This window comes from Stegastes partitus, unplaced genomic scaffold (genome assembly GCF_000690725.1).
Source record: "Stegastes partitus isolate 25-593 unplaced genomic scaffold, Stegastes_partitus-1.0.2 Scaffold242, whole genome shotgun sequence".
NCBI classification, from domain to species: Eukaryota; Metazoa; Chordata; class Actinopteri; family Pomacentridae; genus Stegastes; species Stegastes partitus.
In genome coordinates this window covers 625,538-650,423 of record NW_007577973.1, presented here as the reverse complement: position 1 = coordinate 650,423, position 24,886 = coordinate 625,538, and the positions used below count along the sequence as shown (strand labels likewise).

The 24,886-nt window shown below is 41.5% G+C and overlaps 2 protein-coding genes across 3 annotated transcripts in view; both read left to right on the top strand.

Annotated features, from left to right (window-relative positions):
* The first annotated feature begins 2,227 nt into the window (after positions 1-2,227).
* Positions 2,228-16,156, top strand: dld (deltaD). The gene is made up of 14 exons (XM_008281736.1): positions 2,228-2,350; positions 3,738-3,813; positions 4,562-4,641; positions 4,845-4,913; positions 5,751-5,820; positions 6,550-6,650; positions 6,749-6,892; positions 7,646-7,747; positions 7,940-8,130; positions 8,252-8,422; positions 10,253-10,442; positions 12,859-12,996; positions 14,105-14,194; positions 15,286-16,156. The coding sequence occupies exons 1-14, from the start codon at positions 2,312-2,314 to the stop codon at positions 15,349-15,351; spliced, it is 1,527 nt and encodes a 508-aa protein (XP_008279958.1). The 5' UTR covers positions 2,228-2,311; the 3' UTR covers positions 15,352-16,156.
* Positions 16,157-24,167: 8,011 nt separating this feature from the next.
* The window catches only part of syt8 (synaptotagmin VIII), a 10,990-nt gene continuing 10,271 nt past the window's right edge, over positions 24,168-24,886 (top strand). The window contains exon 1 of one of the 2 annotated variants that reach the window (XM_008281735.1): positions 24,168-24,237. In XM_008281735.1, the coding sequence (XP_008279957.1) occupies position 24,237 (1 nt within the window). In that variant the 5' untranslated portion in view covers positions 24,168-24,236. The remainder of the gene's footprint in view (positions 24,238-24,886) is intronic. The other variant, XM_008281734.1, reaches the window with a different exon arrangement.

Sequence of the window (24,886 nt, the reverse complement as noted above, 5' to 3'; positions counted from 1 at the left end):
ATGTTGCTTGACTGCTGTGGGTCAAGGACCGTGTTACGCCAATGGACAAATGTCAGCTTCATCTTCTTCCTGACCGTGTCCTCGTCAGCTGAATGTTTCATCAGTGACATCGCTTCCTTGCACTCATCTTCACTCAGGAAAGTCTCTGGAATGAATTTGGAAACTCGTCTGACAGTTGGTCACCGATGGTCCTTCCACTGATGCTAAACAATATGGGGACATACTAGTGATGACAATCATACATTTCAAAACACTTTTAGTCACTTGGATGTAACTGTACTTTTAAGAAAAAAATAGTTTATTTGCTGAAAAGCATCCCAGACAAATTTATCATCATTTATCCTAAGAATATAATGTATTTACAAGTGCTGATTACTGTTTATGCTTTGTCTTCTACAGTCTGTCCTAAAGGCATTGTCCCCTTTTATATGTGTATACTTTTAATTGAAGAAACTTTATTGTCATTGTACAAGAAATACAACAAAATTTCGTTTGGCATCATCTTTGCAGTAGCTCATATGGTCACAAGAAAAAAAATTACAAGGTGATATAAATAATAAAATAGCACTAAAATATAACATAAATACTCTATTAAAAGTGCAAAAGCGCATTTATTAGAGTGAGTCTGTAAACTAGGAGTGTCATTGTTCCTGCAGCAGTGTCTTTATAGCCATGGGGTAAAAGCTGTGTTTTAATCTGTTGGTATGGGCTCTCATTGCTCTGAGTCTGCCATAGGGGAGGGTGGTAAATAGAGAGTCCTGGGTGGGCGGGGTCATTCCGGATCTTTGTGGCCCGTCGGAGGAGACCACTCAAGTAGATCTCTAGGTGTGGGAGCAGAGAGCCAATGAGCCGCCTTCATGACCCGCTGAAGTTGTTTGCTCTCTGATGCCGTGCAGCTGCCATACCACACTGTACATCCATAGGACAGGACACTCTATTGTGCAGCGGTAAAAGTTTTTCAGCAGAGGTAGAGGGAGTTTGTTCCTCCTCAGTGTTCTGAGAAAGAAGACAATGTGGGTGGTGTTCACAGTCCAGCCCAGATCCTCTGAGATGTGCAGCCACTCCACTTCTTTCCCATTGATGCTCAGGCCTGAGTGCAGTGTGGTGCTTGACTTCTGAAAGTGATAACTTCTTTTGTCTTTGTGGTATTGAAGTGGCTGTCGCATCAGGCCGCCAGTGCTTGGACCTCCTGTCTGTATGGTGCCTCATTGTTGTTGCTGATCAACCCCACGATGGTTGTGTTGTCTGCAAATTTGTTAAGGGTGTTGGAGCTGTGGGTGGCAACACAGTCATGGGTGTACAGTGTGTAAAAGACTGGACTCAGGACACAGCCCTGAGGAACACCAATGTTGAGGATGATGGTGGAAGATGTGGAGGTGCCCATTCTGACATTCTGGGGTCTGTTAGTCAGAAAGTCCTTGATCCACAGACAGAGGGAGGTTCCAAGTTGCATTGTTTGCAGTTTGTTGATCAGTCGGCTGGGGCTGATGGAGTTAAACGCAGAGCTGAAGTCAACGAACAGCATCCTGATGTATGTGTTGGGGCTTTCAGTGTGGCTAAGAGCGGTATGTAGGGCGATATAGATATAGATACATCTGTAGATCTGTTCAACCTGTAGGTGAACTCATGTTGGTCAAAGCCTGGTGGAATATGGGCCTTGACATGCTGTAACACCAGTCTCTCCATACATTTCATGATCACTGGTGTCAGACCGGTAATCATTCAACCCTGTGATGGCAGACGATTTGGGCACAGGGAATACGATGGCAGTTTTCAGGCAGATGGGGACCGTGGTTTGCTACAACTAACCGTTAAAGATGTTGGTGAATACTGCACCCTTTCAGCACCCTCCTAATACACAGAAATTCTATATTATGCAATCGGGACTTTGCATATATGGTTTTATCTTTTTTTGCTTTTTTTTTTTTTTTTTTTTTTAATTATTCAAACGTCTACATGTCTAAACTAATGCTATTCTTTGTGTATTTTCACTTGATTGTGAAAACACAAAAATATTCAGATGAAATACTGATGTATTTGTGATGTCATACATTACAAAAAGTTATAATCATCTAAAGTTAATATTTAGAGAATTATTTTACAAATTACTAAAAGCTAGCAACTCCTGATGAGAACGCACATTTCTAAGTAATGTTGACATGTCAGTCTGTTGCCTAACAAACCTCGACGTCATATAAAAGCGACGACCAGACGGCGTTTTCAGAATTGGTACTGCGCGTGCGCAAGGAGAGGAGTCCTTGGCTTGTCGGCCTGCTGTAGGTTACAGATCCTGTGAGGGGACACAGACAAAATGCAGAGCTGGACACAGTTATACCGCTCTCTGGCCACGGTAAGGATGGTTGTTTTTAACACACTAACCTGCATGTGTTGTCCGGACCGGTTCCACGCTGGGCTCCGTCACTGTTAACACTGCGAATAACAGCTACTTCAGAGCAGCTGTAGGGGCCTGGTTAGCAGGTTAGCTAACAGCTCCGCTTCGCTGAAGTCCTATGGGGAGACTGGTAATCCAGGGTTGTTGAGGTTATTTTTAACAAAGTACGTCGCTTAATATGTATTTAATATCTTTGTCAACTACACGCGTTTCTCTCGTTAATTCGGCATTAGGAATATTGGCGAAAAGGTCTGTGTTTAAATATAATGAGAAGTTGTTGTGCTCCTGTAGTATTTTGTAGGGGAACACTTAATGAGAAGAGGTAACGCCAGCGAGTTCGCACTGCAAACAAATCGAAATGTTTGGGGTTGCGCGATATTTGCATTCTGCTATGGTTAAAGGGGTGTACGTTGCTGACACAAAATGGAAAAGACATCGTTATTTGACTCTAATGTTGACTGTTCTCCTTCTACAAGTCATGTTAGCACGCTAAGCTAGGTTGCAGTGGTTATCTAACTGCTAAGAAAGTTAATGTCATAAGCTCAGCAATTAATGGCGTGTCGTCTCTCAGTTTTACGAGCAGAGGCTGTGATACTAAAGTATCCCCCACTTCTAATAGGCTATACGTTTCACTACTTAAACACATGTAATTGCGAACAAGTCAACTGTCATGTCGAGGTTTAACAAGAAGTGCCCCATCCCATCGATGCTAAACAGTTTTTGACAGGTGATCACTTCATTGCACGACACCTGATAAGTCTGCTTCACTGGAAAGGTTACAGACTTGGTGGTTTTGATGCCCAGCACTGACAGATGAATGGATCCCAGCTGACAGCCAGCAGCTACTCACAAAACCCCAAATTGCTAAAGAAGAGATTGTGACCCTTTTGGAAGAAATACATGTTGTTTATACAAATCAAACAAAAAAAAGGGAAAATACTGATTTCAGTTGACACGCTGACACTTATCTAAATCTGTTTTTTTACTCCAACGCTGACATGCTGACCATATTAAAGCATCTTCCCAAAATCTTTCACTGTGGGTTTTGCTCCATGTGTAGGTGAGAAGCTGTACAAGGCAATCAAATAACAAGCAGGTTGTAATCATGTCTGAGAGTTCACCTTGAAAACACTGTAAATGGATACTTGTGGCATTAGAAGTGGAACTGGTTTGATTACTTTGCCTTCACATTTCCTCTTTTTTGTTTGAATTGCTCTCAATATTGATCACATACTGCAAAATTTCCCCCCACCGCTTTACTTAAGAGTGTTGTGACTCTGTGCTGGATTGTTATGTGTTGGACGGCCTAGTTATGCTTTTTTTTTCTGTGTGGTTTGCTTCATAGCGGAGCCACCATCTCCCCTGCAAACTACATGGAACCACAGCTCTGTCTGTCAGAACCTACGCTGATAAAGCAGCAAGTAAGATAACTGTATCTTATCGGTCTTCATTAATAACATGCTCTCTGATGCACTTTAGCCACATGTTGAAACCGTTTGTTCCAGTTTGTGGTTGTAACCAATTTCACGTTCTGTAGAGTTTACAACAATATAAAAAACAACATTCAGTTGTTCAAGAGCGAATAATATACAGATGGTCGACCTTTCTATACCTTGGGAAACCCTTTTTTATATCATATTGTTTACAGGAGTTCTAGTAAATAAATTTGTTTCTTTAATCTAAATCAATGAATCTCTTGCTGTAATCATTAAAGTAGAAGATAAAAATTTAATGTACGTGTCATCCTCTTTTTATAGCACCCAACAGTAATGTGAAATATTCTGTCGATCATCTCTCTGATGTTTTTAAGGATCTGATTTAATGTCAAAGCATTAAGTCTCAACAGTAGGACTTCTTACATGGCAGTGTAAATGCTTTTTTGTTGTATGGTAACATTTTCTTAAACATACCTGTAAACACAGCAGAACAGGTATACATATGTTATGATAAGGAAGTGGGAGTTTAAATAATGTTGGGTGTTATTATTATCAAATATCACAAAATCTGAATTTGACTTAACGTCATGCTGTATGGGCTGCACGGTAGTAATATTCAGATCTGAAAATTGATATCCAGATACCACCAAAATGACCGAATATTCGGATATTCCGATGTTTGGGTCCAGCCCAAATAAAGCTGTAATAAAAGTTGCTGTGTTCCTCTTTGCAGTTGATGCAGACGTCACAGTGGTGGGCTCTGGTCCAGGCGGCTATGTCGCTGCTATCAAAGCTGCACAGCTCGGCTTCAAGGTAAGCCACGTTCCTAACAAATGATGTACCTCCTTTGCTTGCAACAATCTAGCAGTTACTTTCATTTAATATTTGTGTTTATGCAAACAAAACATCTGATCCCAGGTCACAGAACTGACCCAGTGTGAATAATGCAGGTTTTCTTTGCAAAGCAGAAACATTAAAGCAGGTGACGTCTTTAACACACATATTTCCTTTGACAGACGGTGTGCGTTGAGAAGAATGCCACACTCGGTGGGACTTGTCTCAATGTTGGCTGCATCCCCTCAAAGGTAACAAACTGGCCTGATCAGGATGTTGTCTTATAGTTGGAGTAATACAAGATAGCGCTGTGAACAAAACACTGGTACTTTGACTACTGTGGGGAAGTTCGTGCTATAATGTCATCAGACTTGAATTGTTTTTAAAGTAAAAATGTAAGCTTAACAATATTTGGTCTCTTACTATTAAATAATTGTTCCAAACTTTATATTAAACTAAGACAAATGACAGTAACAAGAAAAATCTGTAATAAACTTGGGAATTCAGTTGGACAAACCAACGCAGAAAGTAAATAAATGTGAATGCACTTCCATGAATCTGCTTAGAAACTGAGAAAAGGGCAACTTGAAACCGAGGCACTAGGGAATCATCAGTTGGGAAAAAAAAATATCACAGTTGTGTGTACATGCATGGGTGCATCACAAGCTGCAGCGCTAATGGCTAGTTCTGTATACTTTTAGTGACCTTTTGTGTCAAATTGTAAACAAATCCAAACTAAAAATGATGCTACGCAAAGAACTGTTGTACTTACCTGTACCTGACACATGGTGTTGCTGTGGCTGTAATGTCTGTCACGTACCCTGTAGATTCCCATTTAGGCCTCTTTGTAGGCATCATTTGGCAAAAATATTTTAATTTTTGAAACGTCCTCCAGGTTTGCATTAAATCCATCTGATGAAATACAGGACAAGCACTGAAAAACTGAAGGGAAATTCATTTAGCAACCAGCCAACCAATAGAAGCAATGTCATAGACACAATTAAACTATAAAAAAAAATAGAAAATCTTGTTGTACATGTGTCAAAATAATTCTCCCAGCTGAGTTGATGGTTGTTTTGTTTCTGCAGGCTCTGCTGAACAACTCCTACTTGTACCACATGGCTCATGGCAAAGACTTTGAAAGCAGAGGCATTGAAAGTAAGAGGCTTCTCTGAATTTTTAAGAAACATTGTCAGGATATAGTGTAGCTCATTAAGTTGATCCAGCCACTAATGTGGCTACCAGATTGAGAGTTGAAGATGAATCTTTGTAGCTCAGTCCAGTGTCTTTACATCATTTATTAAATTGCAGAAAAGGATAAAAAGTCACGTTTCCAAGACTTTGAGCTGACACCACCACATGTTTTGTTTTCTCCAGCCAGTTAAAGATACCCAGATATGATCTGTTTATCATAATATGACAAAGACAAGAAAAAAACTAAACGAACCTGTATCCACAGTATGTTTAGTTACAGAATGATAATAGGTGTAAGTAAGATAAGTAGGTGTTAATTTGCATTTTTTCTTGAAGACATTCTCAAAACTTTGTCAAAATGTGCAATACATCTGGATAGAAACCAAACTGTGTATTATTTTGCAAAACTGAACAACAAAAAGAGCTGTTTTACACACACAGAGGTCATTTATTGTAATTTGTAATGCTCAAGAGTGGAAGTGCAGAGCACCGAACATGAGTTTGATTCTTGAGTGTGCTGAGTTTTTGCTTACAACCATGCTTTTCTCCACTGGATTACAAACAGAACATGGCTTGGTATTGAGAAGAGACCACAGTGAACATTAGTGACTCAGTAGTTTTTTGTTTTTTTTGATTCAACAAACGCTGGTGCCCTCCAGGATAAAGATGCTGATGGAAGTGTGTTTCTGTCAGTTTCAGGCCTCTCGTTGAACCTGGAAAAGATGATGGCTCAGAAGAGCGGGGCAGTGAAAGCTCTGACTGGAGGAATCGCACATCTATTTAAACAGAACAAAGTCAGGCTTCTTTCTCTGTCTTAATGTCTGTTTATACATGTTACTGCCAGTCAGAACTACAGGTAGGAGTGCTCACGATGTGAAATCACTACCCTCAGGTGACCCATGTCAATGGTTTTGGGAGGGTGACTGGCAAGAACCAGGTGACTGCTACAACAGCTGATGGTGGTGAACAGGTCATCAACACTAAGAACATCCTCATCGCCACCGGCTCCGAGGTCACACCTTTTCCTGGTATCCAGGTACAACTCCATCACTATTTTCATTTCACAGATTTTTTTTCGCTTCCAAGAAATATGGAGTCCTCACATTATAGAAAACAAATAGAAATACTAAAGAAACAGGTGGTCGCTCAGTCCATTGCTGTTCACTTAACATTATTTATGCTTTGCTACTTAGGCAAAAAAAAAAACGTATTTAATCCAAATTACTTGCTTTAATGATTTTTGGTTTTTATACGGTGAAAAATTAACAAATATTAGTTTGACAAGGCTTTTCTCAGCTGACACGTCATAGGCATATCGTGTTCTTCCTCATAGAACAAAATTCAAGCTGCAAGCAGAATATATGTTCATTCTAATATCTGCCAACATAAATGTTGTTCTGCCTTAGTAATTATTGATCAACCAAATATTACACTGAAGCTGTCAATTTGGGAAATGTAGCCTTATACATGTGTATTCTTGCTGCCCTTAGACCAATCCCTTAAACCTTAAAAACAAACCAATTTCCCAAGATGTCCAGCATACAGTGATTCTGCTCTCAGGACAGAAAAAGTGTAATATTCAGACAATTCTCTACTCTGCAGAGCTGAGAGCAGCTTTGACGTCAGGGGATAATTGTGGTTCTATCAATAACAACAGCCCCTTTCATACTTACACCAGTTATTCATGTACAACTATTGATTAGTTCAAAATCTCTATCTACAATGTTTAATGGGCTGCTCCAGCATTTTACAGTCTAAATGCTTCTGTGTGTGTGTTTTGTTTCATTAGATCGATGAGGAGGCCGTTGTGTCATCGACAGGCGCTCTGTCCCTGAAGAAGGTGCCAGAGGAGCTGATTGTGATCGGAGCTGGAGTCATTGGAGTGGAGCTGGTCAGCATCATTTTACACTAACTCACCCAGAAATACATTAATATGTTGGCTATTTACTAACTGTGTGATCAGGACTGGTCAGCAGTGTGCCACCCTCTTTATCAGAGCACTAAAATTTCCTGCCTGTCCTTTTCTCTGGTGGAAAAGTCAAACTGCATTTGTAAGATATGTGTTTGACCTCCTGACCTGCAGGGCTCAGTGTGGCAGCGTCTGGGCTCCAAGGTCACAGCGGTGGAGTTCCTGGGTCATGTGGGTGGCATGGGCATCGACATGGAGGTCTCCAAGAACTTCCAGCGCATCCTGCAGAAGCAGGGCCTCAAGTTCAAGCTCAGCACCAAAGTCATGGGAGCCACAAAGAGGCCTGACGGCAAGATTGATGTGGCGTGAGTAAAACAACCCATCAGGTTGTTTTATGTAGATGTCAGAGTCTGGATAAAGGTTCGAAAATTTTAAAATGCGGGCAGAGTGCTGCATGTGAGAATGTTGATGTGTTTTGTCGTTCAGAGTGGAGGCGGCGGCTGGAGGGAAGAACGAGACCCTGACATGTGACGTGCTGCTGGTCTGTATCGGCAGACGACCTTTCACCCAGAACCTTGGCCTTGAATCGGTTGGCATTGAGCTGGACAACAGGGGTCGCATCCCTGTCAACAACCGCTTCCAGACCAAAGTGCCCAGGTACCGCTGAGCTTAGGCTGTCTGATGTCAGCCAAGAGTCCTTTGTGAGAGGCATAGTAACCTGTTAGTATCTCGGAAACTAAATACTAAAAGCCTGTTACGTGTTGTTAATATAGTGCTAAGTGTTCAAATTGAATATTAATATTTAATCAAATCTACTTGTATTGATCAGTCTCATCAAAAGTTGTTAACTCTGATTTCATTGACCTCCAGTTCCCAAACTAAGAAATACACTGTAGAACTGACGATAATTATACACAGACATGTATTAACTAATGCTACAAATAAACAATAAATAACAGATGTGACATAAACAGACAATGAATGAATGAATACAGATAGACATTAGTTAATGGCGATCGTCACTGGTAATTTAGAATGATTCTGGAATTGAGAAACCAAGTGTAATTTGTAAATTCATCCATTTAGCACAAAGAAGACAATATTTGCGAAGCCTTTATAGGAGGGAGAGGAAAGCCGCTGCAGGATGTGTTGCTGTGATGATCAGCTGGATGAGTTGGTTTAGGGAGGCAGGTACAAGATGGTACTTTTGCATAGTTTTGTTGAAAAAAGTGTGCCGAAGTAAAAATACTAAGAGTCAAAGCTCATAGTTGTAAAGAAAACGTTTGTTCTGTTTCATGATTAAAGTTCACTTAAGGAGTCCAACTTTAAGTAAAACATAGAAGAACAAAACCCAACCTAAATTGTGGAAAATAATCATTTGTAAAACCAAATTAAGTAGTCAGAACCCTTATAAAAAGAAAGCCCTAGTAAAAGTAATCAAGCAACACGCCATAGTTAATAAAAAAGCCACGCCCAAATAAGCCAAAGTTGTCAAAGTCCAAAGTCAGATAAAATGAAGGGGGAAAGCCAAGCTGTCGCTGCATTTCAATGACTTTCTTTTATACAGAAAGTTTTGGAACTAAATTTAAATCAGCATCTGTCCAATCATATATGTGTCCATCTCAAGGGGTGGTCTCGAGCTTCGCTGTCCAGGAGAGTGAAGTTCTTAAATGCCCAAATCCAATGGCTAAATATCTATGATGATCATAGATCTCAAACACCACTAAATAGATGATTAAAATGATGTTAAGCATGATCTGCTTATCTTGTATGGTTCCTGAGATATAAAATAAAAGGTGGACACATGCATTAAAAATCTGGAATTCCACAGCACATGAAAGTAAATTTCTATGTGCATCTTCCACAAACACTTCAGATTCAGTGTGTTCTTTAATACTGGTCCTACTCAACCTGGTATCACGGATTGAGTCCAGATGTTGTATCAACACTCTGGTGATGTTTGATTTTGTTCATTTTGGATTTAAAGTGTTCCTTTAATTGTGGTATAGAGAGTTCTGTATCTTGGGGGAAGATAAAGGTCATGAAGAATGCAATCTTCTCTTCTTGGATGTGAGTTTGGGCTTGGCTGTCTCCTGAATTGGTCTACAACCAAACTGTCAGCTCTGAAGAAGGATCTCTTGATTCTCTTTGTGTTGCTTTGGACTGTTCTCCTACTCAGTCCACTAAGCGGTCATGAAATCAAGGGCAGTTTCTGAAATTTTACACACAGCTATGGTTGGAAGATGGATGCACAAAATGATTTTTAACCAACATAATTTAATATTTAAATCTTAGTCCCACACAGGAGTGAACAATCTGTTCTTCCACAAGTAATATAGTGGGTTTTTTTCTCCATGTTGAACTTGCCTTTGTGATTTATTGTTTGGTGCTGCGTATAAATGAATATTGCATTGAACTGAATCTGTAGAGACAACCTCTTTGATATACCGCTGTCTTTCTTTCATTTGGTTCTCCCCCTTCCTTCAGTATTTATGCAATCGGTGACGTGGTTGCTGGACCGATGCTGGCCCACAAAGCTGAGGACGAGGGCATCATCTGTGTGGAGGGCATGGCTGGTGGTGCCGTGCACATCGACTACAACTGTGTTCCCTCCGTCATCTACACACACCCGGAGGTGGCCTGGGTGGGCAAGACAGAGGAGCAGGTCAAAGAGGAGGTGAGAATCTGGGGGCGTCTGCAAAAAGCTTGAGTCCTAAACAACACTGTGCTCATCATACCCTGCTCCGAGTGCAGAATTATTTACTTTATACCTGCCGTGCTTGAATTTGTTTTAGCCACTTGGCAGCAGCAAAAACAAGTTGTAAACACAGGAATGGTATACGACGCAGTGACATATGAAGCATTTATGGAGCTCTTTTTCTGTAGTTCTGTTTTGTCTCCAGATGAATCTAAGAACAACACTGAATTTCTTTTTGCTCTAATTTTGGTCTAAACCAGCTCCTTAGGGAAATTTCTGGTTCTTTATGCATAAATGTTCCACTATTATTAAAAGCTTCAAGCCTTTTTAGAGCTTTTTCTCTGAAAAAACAGTTGCCCACTGGAGTCCAAAAACAGCACTATGTGAGATGGAACCAAAACGATAACATTGCTGCCTTTCCATATTAGGAAATAGAAAGGTGTAGGGAGCTGCAGATTCAGCAGATAAGTCATCACCTCATCAACAATGATGCAAAAGTGATCGCTTTTACTGCGGTTTCTTCACTTGACAGTCACTGTCAAATAAGCAAGTCAAACTCGATCTCTGAATGAGCTGTAATGATTCAGCAGTGCTGGAGAAAGTACCTCAAAAACTATTGCAAAAGTAACCATGTAAAAACTTAACTAGAAAAGCACTGGGAGAGCACAGACCTCTACCAAGCAGTTCATTTCCACCATAATGTGATTGTCAGCCAATGTTAAAGTCCTGCATTCATTTTATCTACACTGTTAGATTCATGGATAATCAAAACATGGCTTTAGCAGTTGAATTAACATTGATATCAATAATGAGAAGCTGACGAAGTGATGAACGGTCGTTCTGTACTCTGAAATATTTTGTACACTTCGGTTATTATTGCAGTTACCTACTGGCTTTTAAACTGTTAGCTTACGCTATGCTAGGTCGACATAACTACAGCCATGTTATTGACACAGGGAGTAGCTTAAGCTAGGTTTGCACATTTTTAGCAACGTAAATGAAAAGCATGGCCGACGCAACAAAGCACTCGTCACTCGTCATGACACATGGCAAAGAGAGTTAAAGTGAAACAGGAGACATATAGAGTCATTGTTAATGTCACAACGTGGTTATGAACTTATGTGTCAGTAGCTCCGCTCAGCCCACTCCTGTGATGCTGCCTGTTTGTAGCTTCCTCCTGCTTCACTGAGAAGACAGCGGTGAGAACTGAAGGACTGAATGGAGTCAGAGCTCCATCTAGTGGACAAACGGCGCAATGACAGCATTGTGCATGACTGACTAACAGCATTTACTGTTTTATAAGAGAATAACCAGACAGTAAGCCAGAACATAACCAAAATATAACCATCTGTTCATTATGACATTATCAGCATTTCCTGAAAATTTCATAAAAATCCGTTGAAAACTTTTCGAGTTATGTTGCTAACAAACAAACAAGCAGATAAACTCCGGCCAAAGCATAGCCTCCTTTGCGGAGGTAATAATATGGAGAAGCCCTGCAGTTCTGTTTTCTATACTGGTTGATAGTTACATCTGTAACAGTTCATCATATTTTATATACCACTGATGAGAATTCATCATCTGTATATTCAGTCTAAATTGATAAAGTACTGAATGTAGTCAAAAAAGTCATTTTCACAGAGTAGCAGTACAGTAAAATTTGACTGTAATTAGACTTATGTGCATTACCCAAGTGACTAATTAGTCATTTGCCTCTACTTAAAAACACTATAAGTTGGGCAGTCGTCTTTATTTAGTGTTTATTGTTAAACTGAGCAGCTTCAGACTCTTAAATTGTTATTAATAAAGTCAACCACATGATGGCAGTGTTTGTCCACATATTAAATCACCACGAGGCCACTTTAAATACCACATAGTAATGCTGAGCTAACAAACATACATACGTTGGCCAGGAGCAGTCCCCTAACATGAGTCTAAACAGAGAATACAGGAGCCAAGTATGGAAGCAATATAAAAATGTAAGTGGTAAAATATCTATTGTATTCAGAGTCATCACTTTTATAAAATAGGAAACCTCAGAAATGATTATTATAATGATTATTTTTACTATTTATGGCATCATAACTTTTTTGTACTACACAGAATATTTTTTTTAATTCTTTTGTTTTCTCGCCATGGTTGTGTTCTTTCCATAGAGGTGCAGGACTTTATATTGTAGTGAAAGTTAAGGAACAATGTTACAGGAGTAGAAAACAGCCAAAAACTGCTTGAGGTTGAGGAGGTTAATTGCCAGAAATTAGCCGTATTTGAAGCTTAATTACTCTGTGAGGATGACTACTATCTTAGCATAAACAATATGCAGGATGAGTGTTGTTTTCAGTGCTGAAATCCCATCAGTGTTTTACAGTCTCACACCTTTCCCTCTCCTCCTCAGGGTGTCCCTTACAAAGTTGGCAAGTTCCCCTTCGCAGCCAACAGCCGAGCTAAAACGAACGCTGACACTGACGGTATGGTGAAGATCCTCAGCCACAAGGAGACAGACAGGATGCTGGGAGCTCACATCCTGGGATCAGTAAGAGCTTCAACCTAAACACGGACACATGCGACTGACCGTCTGGTCAAAGCCGTGAGCACCAACAGCTGTCATCTTTAGTCTTGCTGAAGATGACAGCTGTTGTAACACCGTGAAAAGCTGGCTGATGAATCAGTGAAAGCTGCCACCAAGTTAGTCTTTAGTTATGTGTTTTTTCCAGTCTTGCTGCCAAACTTAAAGGTTTGTGGGGTTACTGGTTGTGTTGAACTTTCTGGAAGATCTACATCGTGGTGTACTGTGTGTAACAAAAGTGAGGGTGACACAGATATTTGTGTTTTTTGTCAGAACTGGCCTTTAAAAATTAGAAAATGAGCTTACAAGTGCCCACGTCTTTGGACATTTCAAGATGACGTCTATCAGTCTTCTTGTTCTGTTGCATTTCTTTTTAGTTTGTACAGAAATTACTGCAGCGATCTGAATAAACACACAGACACAAACATTATCAAAACCTCTTCAAAAGACATCACACGACATAACAGTACATTTCACTCTACAGTAGTGTGATTTGAACACAGTGTAATAATGTATAGTGACAGTTCTTCACTACAGCATATGATCAGTGTGGCACTCTTCTGTATTTAGTTACCTTTAAAGTCTGTTTAAGCAGTTAAATATGTGTTCTGTTGTGAACCACCCAGCCAAATTTGAATTATTACAAAAACTGGCAAGTATGGTGGTTTTTAAAATGCTGAGCACAAATGAACTGTACTAACTATGGAAACTGACCTGAGATTGTTGTAGCCGAACAGGTTAGATATGAAATCACACACATGTACAGTAGATACAGAATATTTTCACCACTCACGTCTGTGGGCTAAGTCACCAGCTATAATCAGTCAAGAAAAGATCAACATATTTCAATCTGAGCATAACCTAGTCACTTATAAAATGACAAGTCAGAAAGACAGTGTAGATGTTTTTATTTCCCGTCTACCATTGGGTGAAAAAATGTAGTTTGTCCCGATGGTGTCGCCACAAAAATATCACTGTCACACACACATTTTTGCATTTGCTATCAAAATGCATTATTCAAAAGAGAAGGTGAGACGTGTTGAACTGAACACTGCTGTTTGTTTTTCCCCCGCAGGGAGCCGGAGAGATGATCAATGAAGCTGCTTTGGCCATGGAGTACGGAGCCTCATGTGAGGATGTCGCCCGAGTCTGCCACGCCCATCCTGTAAGTCCTGCAAACCACACAAGTTCATCACAACATCTCACACACATCAGTGCACAGCGGAACACTGGGCAATAATAAAATACCTATCATTTGGTTTCTTGGGATCAGTGTTTGTGCATGGATATCAAAATACCCCAATCTGGATAGCTGATGTGATTTACCACAAGGTCATACACCAAAATTGTGACATTTTTCAAATAAAGAATCATTACTTCGAGATCACATGAGGTCCACTAACAAAAAGGTGCAGAATAAACAGAATGCAGATGAGACACTGATAAGACACCTAGAACCCACCAGATTGGAACATGGGCTGATGTGTATCAGCTGGTCCTGCCTTTACTCTTCCAAATTTAACTTAGTTACTCAGTGAGTAGGCCTCTCAGAAGAGACCCCTGTGTGTTAAATTTCATTTATTTATTAAACTAAGCTTCCAAATATTTTCTTGATTAATTATTTGGGGACAGGATACAGGATGACTGGTCGTTGTCAAAGACAGAGACAGCATGAGATTTGTCCAGATATCAAAATGAAAACGTAATGTAAAATGTAGTTTTCTGGATCTAACATTGTAAATGAGCTTTCTTCTCTGGATAATTCAAAGGAAACAGCACCTTGTATTACCCTGCCACCACTGCTTTTCACATTACCTTGCCTTTCTTAAACTGATTTGTTTTTCCATCTTTGACTCTGTTGTCAGTGTGAGGACAAGGCTTTGGTGTAATGTGAATGTCAGAATGGAGAAAAATGCCTGTCGTGGTCTCCTAAAGCCTCAAAATATTTAGTTTACTCTGACATAAGAACGTAACACAAAACCATTTTTATTTAGTGAAACTCAATTTGTTAAAGTAACTGCCACTTAGTTTGCTGATAACCATCTAACGGATTTATTTGACTAATTGATTTTAAAATCCAGCTTCTATTCAACTTTCAGTCGGCCACAACTTCTCACCCTTTTAGTTTGTTTTTTAAACTGGGAAATTATGGTTTTATTTTAACTTTCTGACAAAAAATGTTATCTAAAATAAACTGAACTAAAACTGAGCTTTTCTTTACTCACCTTCTGTTTGCCTTTCTTCCTCCGTCTGCAGACAGTGTCCGAGGCTTTCAGAGAAGCTAACCTCGCCGCCTCCTTCGGTAAAGCCATCAACTTCTGATCTGCCAGCCGCTGTCGCACCTTCAGCAGACGTACCAGTAGAGAAACACAAAGCTGTGTGTCTGCGTCATCACCTGCATCAACTTCTCCCCACTGAGATCCTCTGTATACATCCAAACTGTACCGCATTTAGTTCTAATGTTATTTAAATGTTCTCAATAAAAAATAAAAGGGGGTTTGGGTGGTAACTGAGGACTGACTGCTGTCAGGCTTTTTGTTTTCCACACATAGTTTGAACGATCCCAGAAGAACATATTATGCACTTATTTCCAGTATATAGAGATATAATTATTATTTTGGCAGGGTGCCTGTGGTTTCTCATGTAAAGAATGGCAGGGATGTTTTTGTCTTTTGGTTTTTTACAGTGTGAAAGAATTCAACCGGACAATAATATTTGTAATCAGAGCAGGAAACCGGAGCTGCTTGTGCTTTCATATTTGCAGACTTTAAAGGTCAAAGCTGTGCTGCAAATTACACTTTGTGGCTCAAAACACTTGCAGCATGTCAAACTTCTGTCCCTGCCTTAGTTAGGCCAAGACTGCAAGTGGGTTGCCACTGGCTGAATATGCGCTGTCACTTATTTTCAAGTTACAAGCTCAGCTAAACTGCAAAATCTGATTTACAACACGCATAAGTGTTTCTCCACACAGAGAACAGCTGTTTTTTGTCTGACTGGTATTGATGAACCCAGAATTCAGTTTCTGGGTGCAGGTGGTAGTTTCCTGCTCTGATTACTGCACTGTGATTGGCTGTCGCCTGTTCTTGCTTATCTTACCATCTAAACCAATAAATGCAGTAAAGTAAGACTTCAATGTGTAACCTTACATGTATAGCTTTTAGTTAAGGCCTCAGTCTGCTTCAGATCAGCAGGTTGTTTGTCCACATTGCACCACATCTAAAAGTAAAAGCCTTTCTATCTGCCGTAAATGCCCACACTGAGACGTCCCTGGTTCACTGATATTCTTCTCTCTATGCAGCAGATGTACACTGCTCAAAAAAATAAAGGGAACACCTAAACAACACAATGTAACTCCAACTCAATCAACCTGTCCAGTTAGGAAGCAACACTGATGGTGAATCAGTTTCACCTGCTGTTGTGCAAATGGAACAGACAACAGGTGGAAATGAGAGGCAGTTAGCAGGACAACCCCTATAAAGGAGTGGTTCTGCAGGTGGTGACCACAGACCATGTCTCTGTTCTCATCCTTTCTGGTTTTTGTTTTGGTCATTTTTGCATTTTGTCAGTGCTCTCAGCCCTAGAGGTAGCATGTGGCGTGTCTACAACCCACACAAGTTGGTCAGGTAGTGCAGCTCATCCAGGATGGCACATCAATGCAAGGAGGAGGAGCACTGCCAGAGGCCTGCAAAATGACCTCCAGCAGGCCACTAATATGCATGTTTCTGCTCAAACTGTCAGAAACAGACTCCATGAGGGTGGTATGAGGGCCCCATGTCCACCAGTGGGGCTTGTGCTTACAGCCCAACACCATGCAGGGTGATTGGCAATTGCCAGAGAACATCAAGATTGGCAGATTGGCCATTGGCTCCCTGTGCTCCTCGAGGATGAGAGCAGGTTCACACTGAGCACATGTGACAGACGTGACAGAGTCTGGAGACGCTGTGGAGAACATTCTGCTGCCTGCAACATCCTCCAGCATGACCAGTTTGGCGGTGGGTCAGTAATGGTGTGGGAGGCATGTCTTTGGGGGGCCGCACAGCCCTCCATGGGCTAGCCAGAGGTACCCTGACTGCCATTGGGTACCGGGATGAGATCCTTAGACCCACTGTGAGACCAGATGCTGGTGCAGTGGGCCCTGGGTTCCTTCTGGTGCATGACAATGCTCAGCCTCATCTGGTTGAAGCATGTCAGCAGTTCCTGATGATGAAGGCATTGATGCAATGGACTGGCCTGTTCGTTCCCCAGACCTGAATCCAATCGAGCACATCTGGGACATCATGTCTTGTTCCATCCACCAACACCACGTTACACCACAGACTGTCCAGGAGTTGATGCTTTAATCCAGGTCTGGGAGGAGATCCCTCAGGAGAACATCTGCCACCTCATCAGGAGCATGCCCAGGTGTTGTAGGGAGGTCATACGGGCACATGGAGGCCACACACACTACTGAGCCTCATTTTGACTTGTCTTGAGGAATTTCCCAAGAGTNAACATGGGCTGATGTGTATCAGCTGGTCCTGCCTTTACTCTTTCAAATTTAGCTTAGTTACTCAGTGAGTAGGCCTCTCAGAAGAGACCCCTGTGTGTTAAATTTCATTTATTTATTAAACTAGGCTTCCAAATATTTTCTTGATTAATTATTTGGGGACAGGATACAGGATGACTGGTCGTTGTCAAAGACAGAGACAGCATGAGATTTGTCCAGATGTCAAAATGAAAGCGTAATGTAAAATGTAGTTTTCTGGATCTAACATTGTAAATGAGCTTTCTTCTCTGGATAATTCAAAGGAAACAGCACCTTGTATTACCCTGCCACCACTGCTTTTCACATTACCTTGCCTTTCTTAAACTGATTTGTTTTTCCATCTTTGACTCTGTTGTCAGTGTGAGGACAAGGCTTTGGTGTAATGTGAATGTCAGAATGGAGAAAAATGCCTGTCGTGGTCTCCTAAAGCCTCAAAATATTTAGTTTACTCTGACATAAGAACGTAACACAAAACCATTTTTATTTAGTGAAACTCAATTTGTTAAACTAACTGCCACTTAGTTTGCTGATAACCATCTAACGGATTTATTTGACTAATTGATTTTAAAATCCAGCTTCTATTCAACTTTCAGTCGGCCACAACTTCTCACCCTTTTAGTTTGTTTTTTAAACTGGGAAATTATGGTTTTATTTTAACTTTCTGACAAAAAATGTTATCTAAAATAAACTGAACTAAAACTGAGCTTTTCTTTACTCACCTTCTGTTTGCCTTTCTTCCTCCGTCTGCAGACAGTGTCCGAGGCTTTCAGAGAAGCTAACCTCGCCGCCTCCTTCGGTAAAGCCATCAACTTCTGATCTGCCAGCCGCTGTCGCACCTTCAGCAGACGCACCAGTAGAGAAACACAAAGCTGTGTGTCTGCGTCATCACCTGCATCAACTTCTCCCCACTGAGATCCTCTGTATACATCCAAACTGTACCGCATTTAGTTCTAATGTTATTTAAATGTTCTCAATAAAAAATAAAAGGGGGTTTGGGTGGTAACTGAGGACTGACTGCTGTCAGGCTTTTTGTTTTCCACACATAGTTTGAACGATCCCAGAAGAACATATTATGCACTTATTTCCAGTATATAGAGATATAATTATTATTTTGGCAGGGTGCCTGTGGTTTCTCATGTAAAGAATGGCAGGGATGTTTTTGTCTTTTGGTTTTTTACAGTGTGAAAGAATTCAACCGGACAATAATATTTGTAATCAGAGCAGGAAACCGGAGCTGCTTGTGCTTTCATATTTGCAGACTTTAAAGGTCAAAGCTGTGCTGCAAATTACACTTTGTGGCTCAAAACACTTGCAGCATGTCAAACTTCTGTCCCTGCCTTAGTTAGGCCAAGACTGCAAGTGGGTTGCCACTGGCTGAATATGCGCTGTCACTTATTTTCAAGTTACAAGCTCAGCTAAACTGCAAAATCTGATTTACAACACGCATAAGTGTTTCTCCACACAGAGAACAGCTGTTTTTTGTCTGACTGGTATTGATGAACCCAGAATTCAGTTTCTGGGTGCAGGTGGTAGTTTCCTGCTCTGATTACTGCACTGTGATTGGCTGTCGCCTGTTCTTGCTTATCTTACCATCTAAACCAATAAATGCAGTAAAGTAAGACTTCAATGTGTAACCTTACATGTATAGCTTTTAGTTAAGGCCTCAGTCTGCTTCAGATCAGCAGGTTGTTTGTCCACATTGCACCACATCTAAAAGTAAAAGCCTTTCTATCTGCCCTTAATGCCCACACTGAGACGTCCCTGGTTCACTGATATTCTTCTCTCTATGCAGCAGATGTACACTGCTCAAAAAAATAAAGGGAACACCTAAACAACACATGTAACTCCAAGTCAGTCACACTTCTGTGAAATCAACCTGTCCAGTTAGGAAGCAACACTGATGGTGAATCAGTTTCACCTGCTGTTGTGCAAATGGAGCAGACAACAGGTGGAAATGAGAGGCAGTTAGCAGGACAACCCCTATAAAGGAGTGGTTCTGCAGGTGGTGACCACAGACCATGTCTCTGTTCTCATCCTTTCTGGCTGATGTTTTGGTCACTTTTCTATTTTGTCAGTGCTCTCAGCCCTAGAGGTAGCATGAGGCGGTGTCTACAACCCACAGAAGTTGCTCAGGTAGTGCAGCTCATCCAGGATGGCACATCAATGTGAGCTGTGGCAAGAAGGTTTGCTGTGTCTCTCAGCACAGTGTCCAGAGCATGAAGGAGATACCACGAGACAGGCCAGTACACCAGGAGACGTGGGGGCTGTAGGACGGCAACAACCCAGCATCAGGACGCTACCTCCTCCTTTGTATAAGGAGGAACAAGAGGCACACTGCCAGAACCCTGCAGAATGACCTCCAGCAGGCCACTAATGTGCATGTTTCTGCTCAAACTGTCAGAAACAGACTCCATGAGGGTGGTATGAGGGCCTGATGTCCACAAGTGGGGCTTGTGCTTGCAGCCCAACACCGTGCAGGCTGACTGGCATTTGCCAGAGAACACCAAGATTGGCCGATTGGCCATTGGTGCCCTGAGCTCTTCATGGATGAGAACAGGTTCACACTGAGCACATGTGACAGATGTGACGGAGTCTGTAAACACTGTGGAGAACATTCTGCTGCCTGCAACATCCTCCAGCATGACCAGGTTGGAGGCATTTCTTTGGAGGAACACACAGCCCTCCATGGGCTAGCCAGAGGTACCCTGACTGCCATTAGGTACCGGGATGAGATCCTCAGACCCATTGTGAGACCATATGCTGGTGCAGTGGGCCCTGGGTTCCTTCTGATGCATGACAATGCTCGGCCTCATGTGGCTGAAGTGTGTCAGCAGTTCCTGCATGATGAAAGCATTGATGCTATGGACTGGCCTGCCCGTTCCCCAGACTTGAATCCAATCGAGCACATCTGGGACATCATGTCTCGTTCCATCCACCACAGACTGTCCAGGAGTTGATGCTTTAATCCAGGTCTGGGAGGAGATCCCTCAGGAGAACATCTGCCGCTTCATCAGGAGCATGCCCAGATGTTGTAGGGAGGTCCTACAGGCACATGGAGGCCACACACACTACTGAGCCTCATTTTGACTTGTCTTGAGGAATTTCTGCTGAAGTTGGATCAGCCTGTGGTGTGATTTTCCACTTTTATTTTGAGTATGAGTCCAAATCCAGACCTCCATGGGATAATTATTTTGATTTACATTAATCATTTTTATGTTATTTTGTTCTCAACGCATTCCACTATGTAATGAATAAAGACTTTCAACTGGAATATTTCATTCATTAAGATCTAGGATGTGTTCCCTTTAGTTTTTTTTTAGCAGTGTATGTATCAAAGTAATTTAAGATACAGGTCTAGGCACAAAATAATTAAATAATGAGGATAATAGTGCTAGGTGATAATAGTGGACAGGTCGCCAGCCTACACTTAGAGACAGACAACCAAGCACACTCACATTCACACCTACAGACAATTTAGAATCACCAATTAACCTCAACATATTTTTGGACCATGTGGGAGGAAGTTAGAGAACCCGGAGAGAACCCACGTTGCATGGGGAGAACATGCAAACTCCACGCAGAGAGATCCTGGTGCCCCCACTGGGATGTGAACCGGCAACCTTTTTGCTGCGAGGCAACAGTGCTACCAACTGAGCCACCCTGCAGTCCCCAGTTGCAACATAGTTTAAATAGTATCAATTGTTCTCTTAGCTTTAGTGTATAAGACCTTTTTGAGGCCTTGCTCACAGTTCATTGTGTGGCAGCACCATAGCAGGTGGATATGCTGTAAGTGAGGCTCCTGATCATATCTTGATCACCAGACTGGTGAGGAGGACAGAGGCCAGGAAACTGACAGTGAGGATGGATTAGAGGAGGAAGAGTCAGAAGCTGAAGATGATACAGAATATAATCCAGACCATGGTGTGGATGGAGGTGAATGTAGGATGGAAGCAGGGAAAATTTTTCAAGAGGAGGCAATTCCTGGAGGAGTTGGGGAAAGCTATGCTGGCACCCCACATTCAACCACGCCAACACCTTCCTGGCGTCTATCCCAGCTGACTTAGGGCAAAGGCAGGGACACCCTGGACAGGTCACCAGTCTATCACAGGGCTACACTTAGAGACTGCAACTGTGCCACCTTGCAGCCCTTGGTCCAAATCAAGTGCTGTTTACTCCACTGGGAGGGATCAGCGCTCAGACTTGGTTGTTGTTTCAGTAGCTGTTGCTCTACTAGATGTATTTAAATATGTGGTATTTCAGTAACTCCACCTCTGTTTGAACACTGACTGCATCGGTAGCTGTGTGTGTTCAGCAGGTGTGGTGGCTGCTGCAGGTGCAAATCGACACACTTGAAGAGCTGAAGATGACTGACTGAATTCAGGCTGAACGCATTCAACAGCCGACTGAACAAAAGGAGCAGACATGAGTTTCAAATAAGAAGAAGTGGACACAAACTATTACACCAAGGTAATGCTGTTGTTTTCTTCTGTGTGTCCGTATTGCGTGGTTGTGTGTCTGTCAGCTGCTTCTTTCTTTCTTCCACTCTTTTCCTTTTTTTTTTTTTTTTAAACTTATCTTCTCTTTTGCTTCCTTTAGTCCTTCCACTTTTGCTTCTTTATTGTTTGTCTTATTGTTTGTCTTTCATCCTGTTTTTCACCTCTTCCCTTCTCCCTTTCTGTATTCTTCCACTTTTTGTTCCTTTTGTTCCCCCTTTTGCTACAATTCTTTCTATATTTCTATTGTTTATTTGCTCTCAGCATTCATTTTCATCAGTAAACACTGTTTTCTGTCACATGATTGAGAGATTGGTCTTTGATTGACTTCATGGTGTTCATTCCATGTGTGCTTAATGCCCAACACTAATGATAAACTACTACAGCTCTCATCATCGTGGTGCTCAGGGATATGCAACCTGTACAGGAAAACATAAAAAAACATCAGTAATACAGAAAGTGTGTCTTATCTGCAATGCTCTTACCGGAAATCTATTATTTATTGGATATTTAAAAACGGCAGATCTTTTCCGTCTATGTGCTAGTTCAGCTTCACGTGTGTGTGTGTGAAATATGCAAACAGCTTTTGGTTGTTTGTGGGCTGTCACTTATTCATATGTTTTTTTGTTTGTTTGTTTGTTTGTTTTTTAGCCACATCTACAGTCTATGTGATGATAAAACACTTTAACTGGTTCAAAATTACAGTTTACTGCTTCCACACACACAAAATGGCTCTTACATCCATGAAATTAAATGGAAAAAAATGATTAAAAGTTGCAGCAACAAGATCGCCGTTTGTGTCTCGGTGGGGGCACTGGGATCTTTCCGGGTTCTCCGGCTTCCTCCCACAAGTCCAAAAACATGTTGAGGTTAATTGGTGATTGTAAATTGTCCGTAGGTGTGAATGTGAGTGTGCTTGGTTGTCTGTCTCTAAGTGATAGACTGGTGACCTGTCCAGGGTGTCCCCTACCTTCACCCTAAGTCGACTGGGATAGGCTCCAGCCCCCCATGACCCTAGTGAGGATTAAGCGGTCTATAGATAATGGATGGATAGATGGATGGATAATTAAAATTTTACTCATCAGTCTACACTCAACCCTAAGTGAGAAAGCGAAATCTGTTTGAGATTTTTGCAAATGTATTTAAAATCAAGTCGTGATATCACTGATTTACAAAAGTCTTCAGATCATTTCTTGTGGCACTTGTTGTCAGATGTATCCTGTTTGCATACATTTTCCTTGAGATGTTTGAAGAACTTATTTGGAGTTCACATTTTGGAGACTGAAAGGACTGGACCATAGGCTGTATATAGAGACAAGCATGGTGGTGGTAGCATTGTGCTATTGAGCTGTTTCCTAGTGGCAGAGAACTAAAAGAGGGTTACTCTAGAGTGCAGCAATCTGAGATTGTGGCAACGATTCACCTTTCAGCACGGCAGCGAAAAAAACAGTCTGGACAACCCTTCAGTGTTCTCAGGACAGGTCTCTGACTTTCCTTGAGTGGGCTAAAGGTCAGTCAGCTGTCTGTTCTCTTGTTTCAAACGACTGGAGTCAAGACAGCCAACATCAAACACACTGGTCCTTTATTGGTCAAGGACACATGTCTGCTCTGCCATGTCTCTCAGATGACTCAGCAAGAATTTATGATTGTAATAATTTAATCTGACACAGTGAGCATCTTATCAGACGTGAATGATGTGTATCCTGACTCCAACATGAGGTCTGGGTGGCTTTGGCAGCACTCGTCATTTTCTTGGTGGGGCAGTTTGTGTGTTTCAACATGACCAGCACCATCCTACTCGAGTGTGCTGGTGAAACACTTCCAACTCAGTCCAACAGAGCGGGAAATGTACTTGTCGTCACTGACGACTTTAATATTGAGTTGCTAAAAAGGGACAGGGTCCGGCCTCCTGTTGACGCCTACCTCAGATGGACTGTCGATGATGGGGTTTCCCTCTGATTGCAGAGAAAACAGACTGGCTGTAGATGGAGGGAGGAGACGTTTCCTTTCTTTGATCAAACAGTTTTAGGATTGTTTTTAAGGAAAAGCACAGTCCCTCCGTCACTTCCTTCCTCTTCAGTCGCTCACTAAAACAAATTCCTTTTATTCTGAGTAACACAGATCAGAAACAGTCCAGTCTCAGCCAGTCGTCAAGTGGGGATGTGAACATTTCTGTAAAACTCTGCAAAAGTAAGTCAAATGTTTCCCTTAGAGCTCTAACTTGAGGGAAATTTTTGCATTGTGATTTAGTCATACTTTGTTGTTTGGACATCAGCAGGACTAACAAATGTTTGGCATTTTGGTAGATTATTACACACTTTAATAGCACCTTTTAACCTGTAGTAAAACCACTGAAAGCTTGATCTGTCACTTAAGCAGGTTTCTGAGTAAAATGCAGATGTGAACAAAATACTTGGGGCAAGTGAAGGCAGCAGCAGAAAGAACACAGAGAAAAGCCTGTCCAGCAAGTTAGTCAGTAACTCCCCAGCTACTGCACTTCAACTAGCTAGTCCTGGGGTAGTTTGTACTACCTCTCAGGGTTTCTCATGGACAAGTGAATGTATAGCAAAGAGGGGATCCAGGGGTGCAGTGCTATTTGATTAGGTATAGGAGCACAGTTAAGTTGTAACTTGTTTCATCCTTCTTTGTAACCACTGTTACTACGGTGGCAAGATTAAATAAATTAGTGGATTTTAACTGACCACATGATCAAATGTTAGACTGACTTCCTGAACAGTTGATAAAGTCATTAAAATCAATAGTCTAGTTAAGCCATATTTGTAGATAGATGTGTTGCAACCCAGCTTGAAACCTCAACCCAGCTTGAATGTATTAGTAA

What these genes read in the sequence shown, in the direction of transcription:
- dld (XM_008281736.1), top strand. Translation starts at nt 2,312, where the DNA reads ATGCAGAGCTGGACACAGTTATACCGCTCTCTGGCCACG. An exon ending in TATACCGCTCTCTGGCCACG is followed by an intron (nt 2,351 to 3,737) that starts GTAAGGATGGTT and finishes TTTGCTTCATAG; the next exon opens with CGGAGCCACCATCTCCCCTG. An exon ending in GAGCTCACATCCTGGGATCA is followed by an intron (nt 12,997 to 14,104) that starts GTAAGAGCTTCA and finishes TTTCCCCCGCAG; the next exon opens with GGAGCCGGAGAGATGATCAA.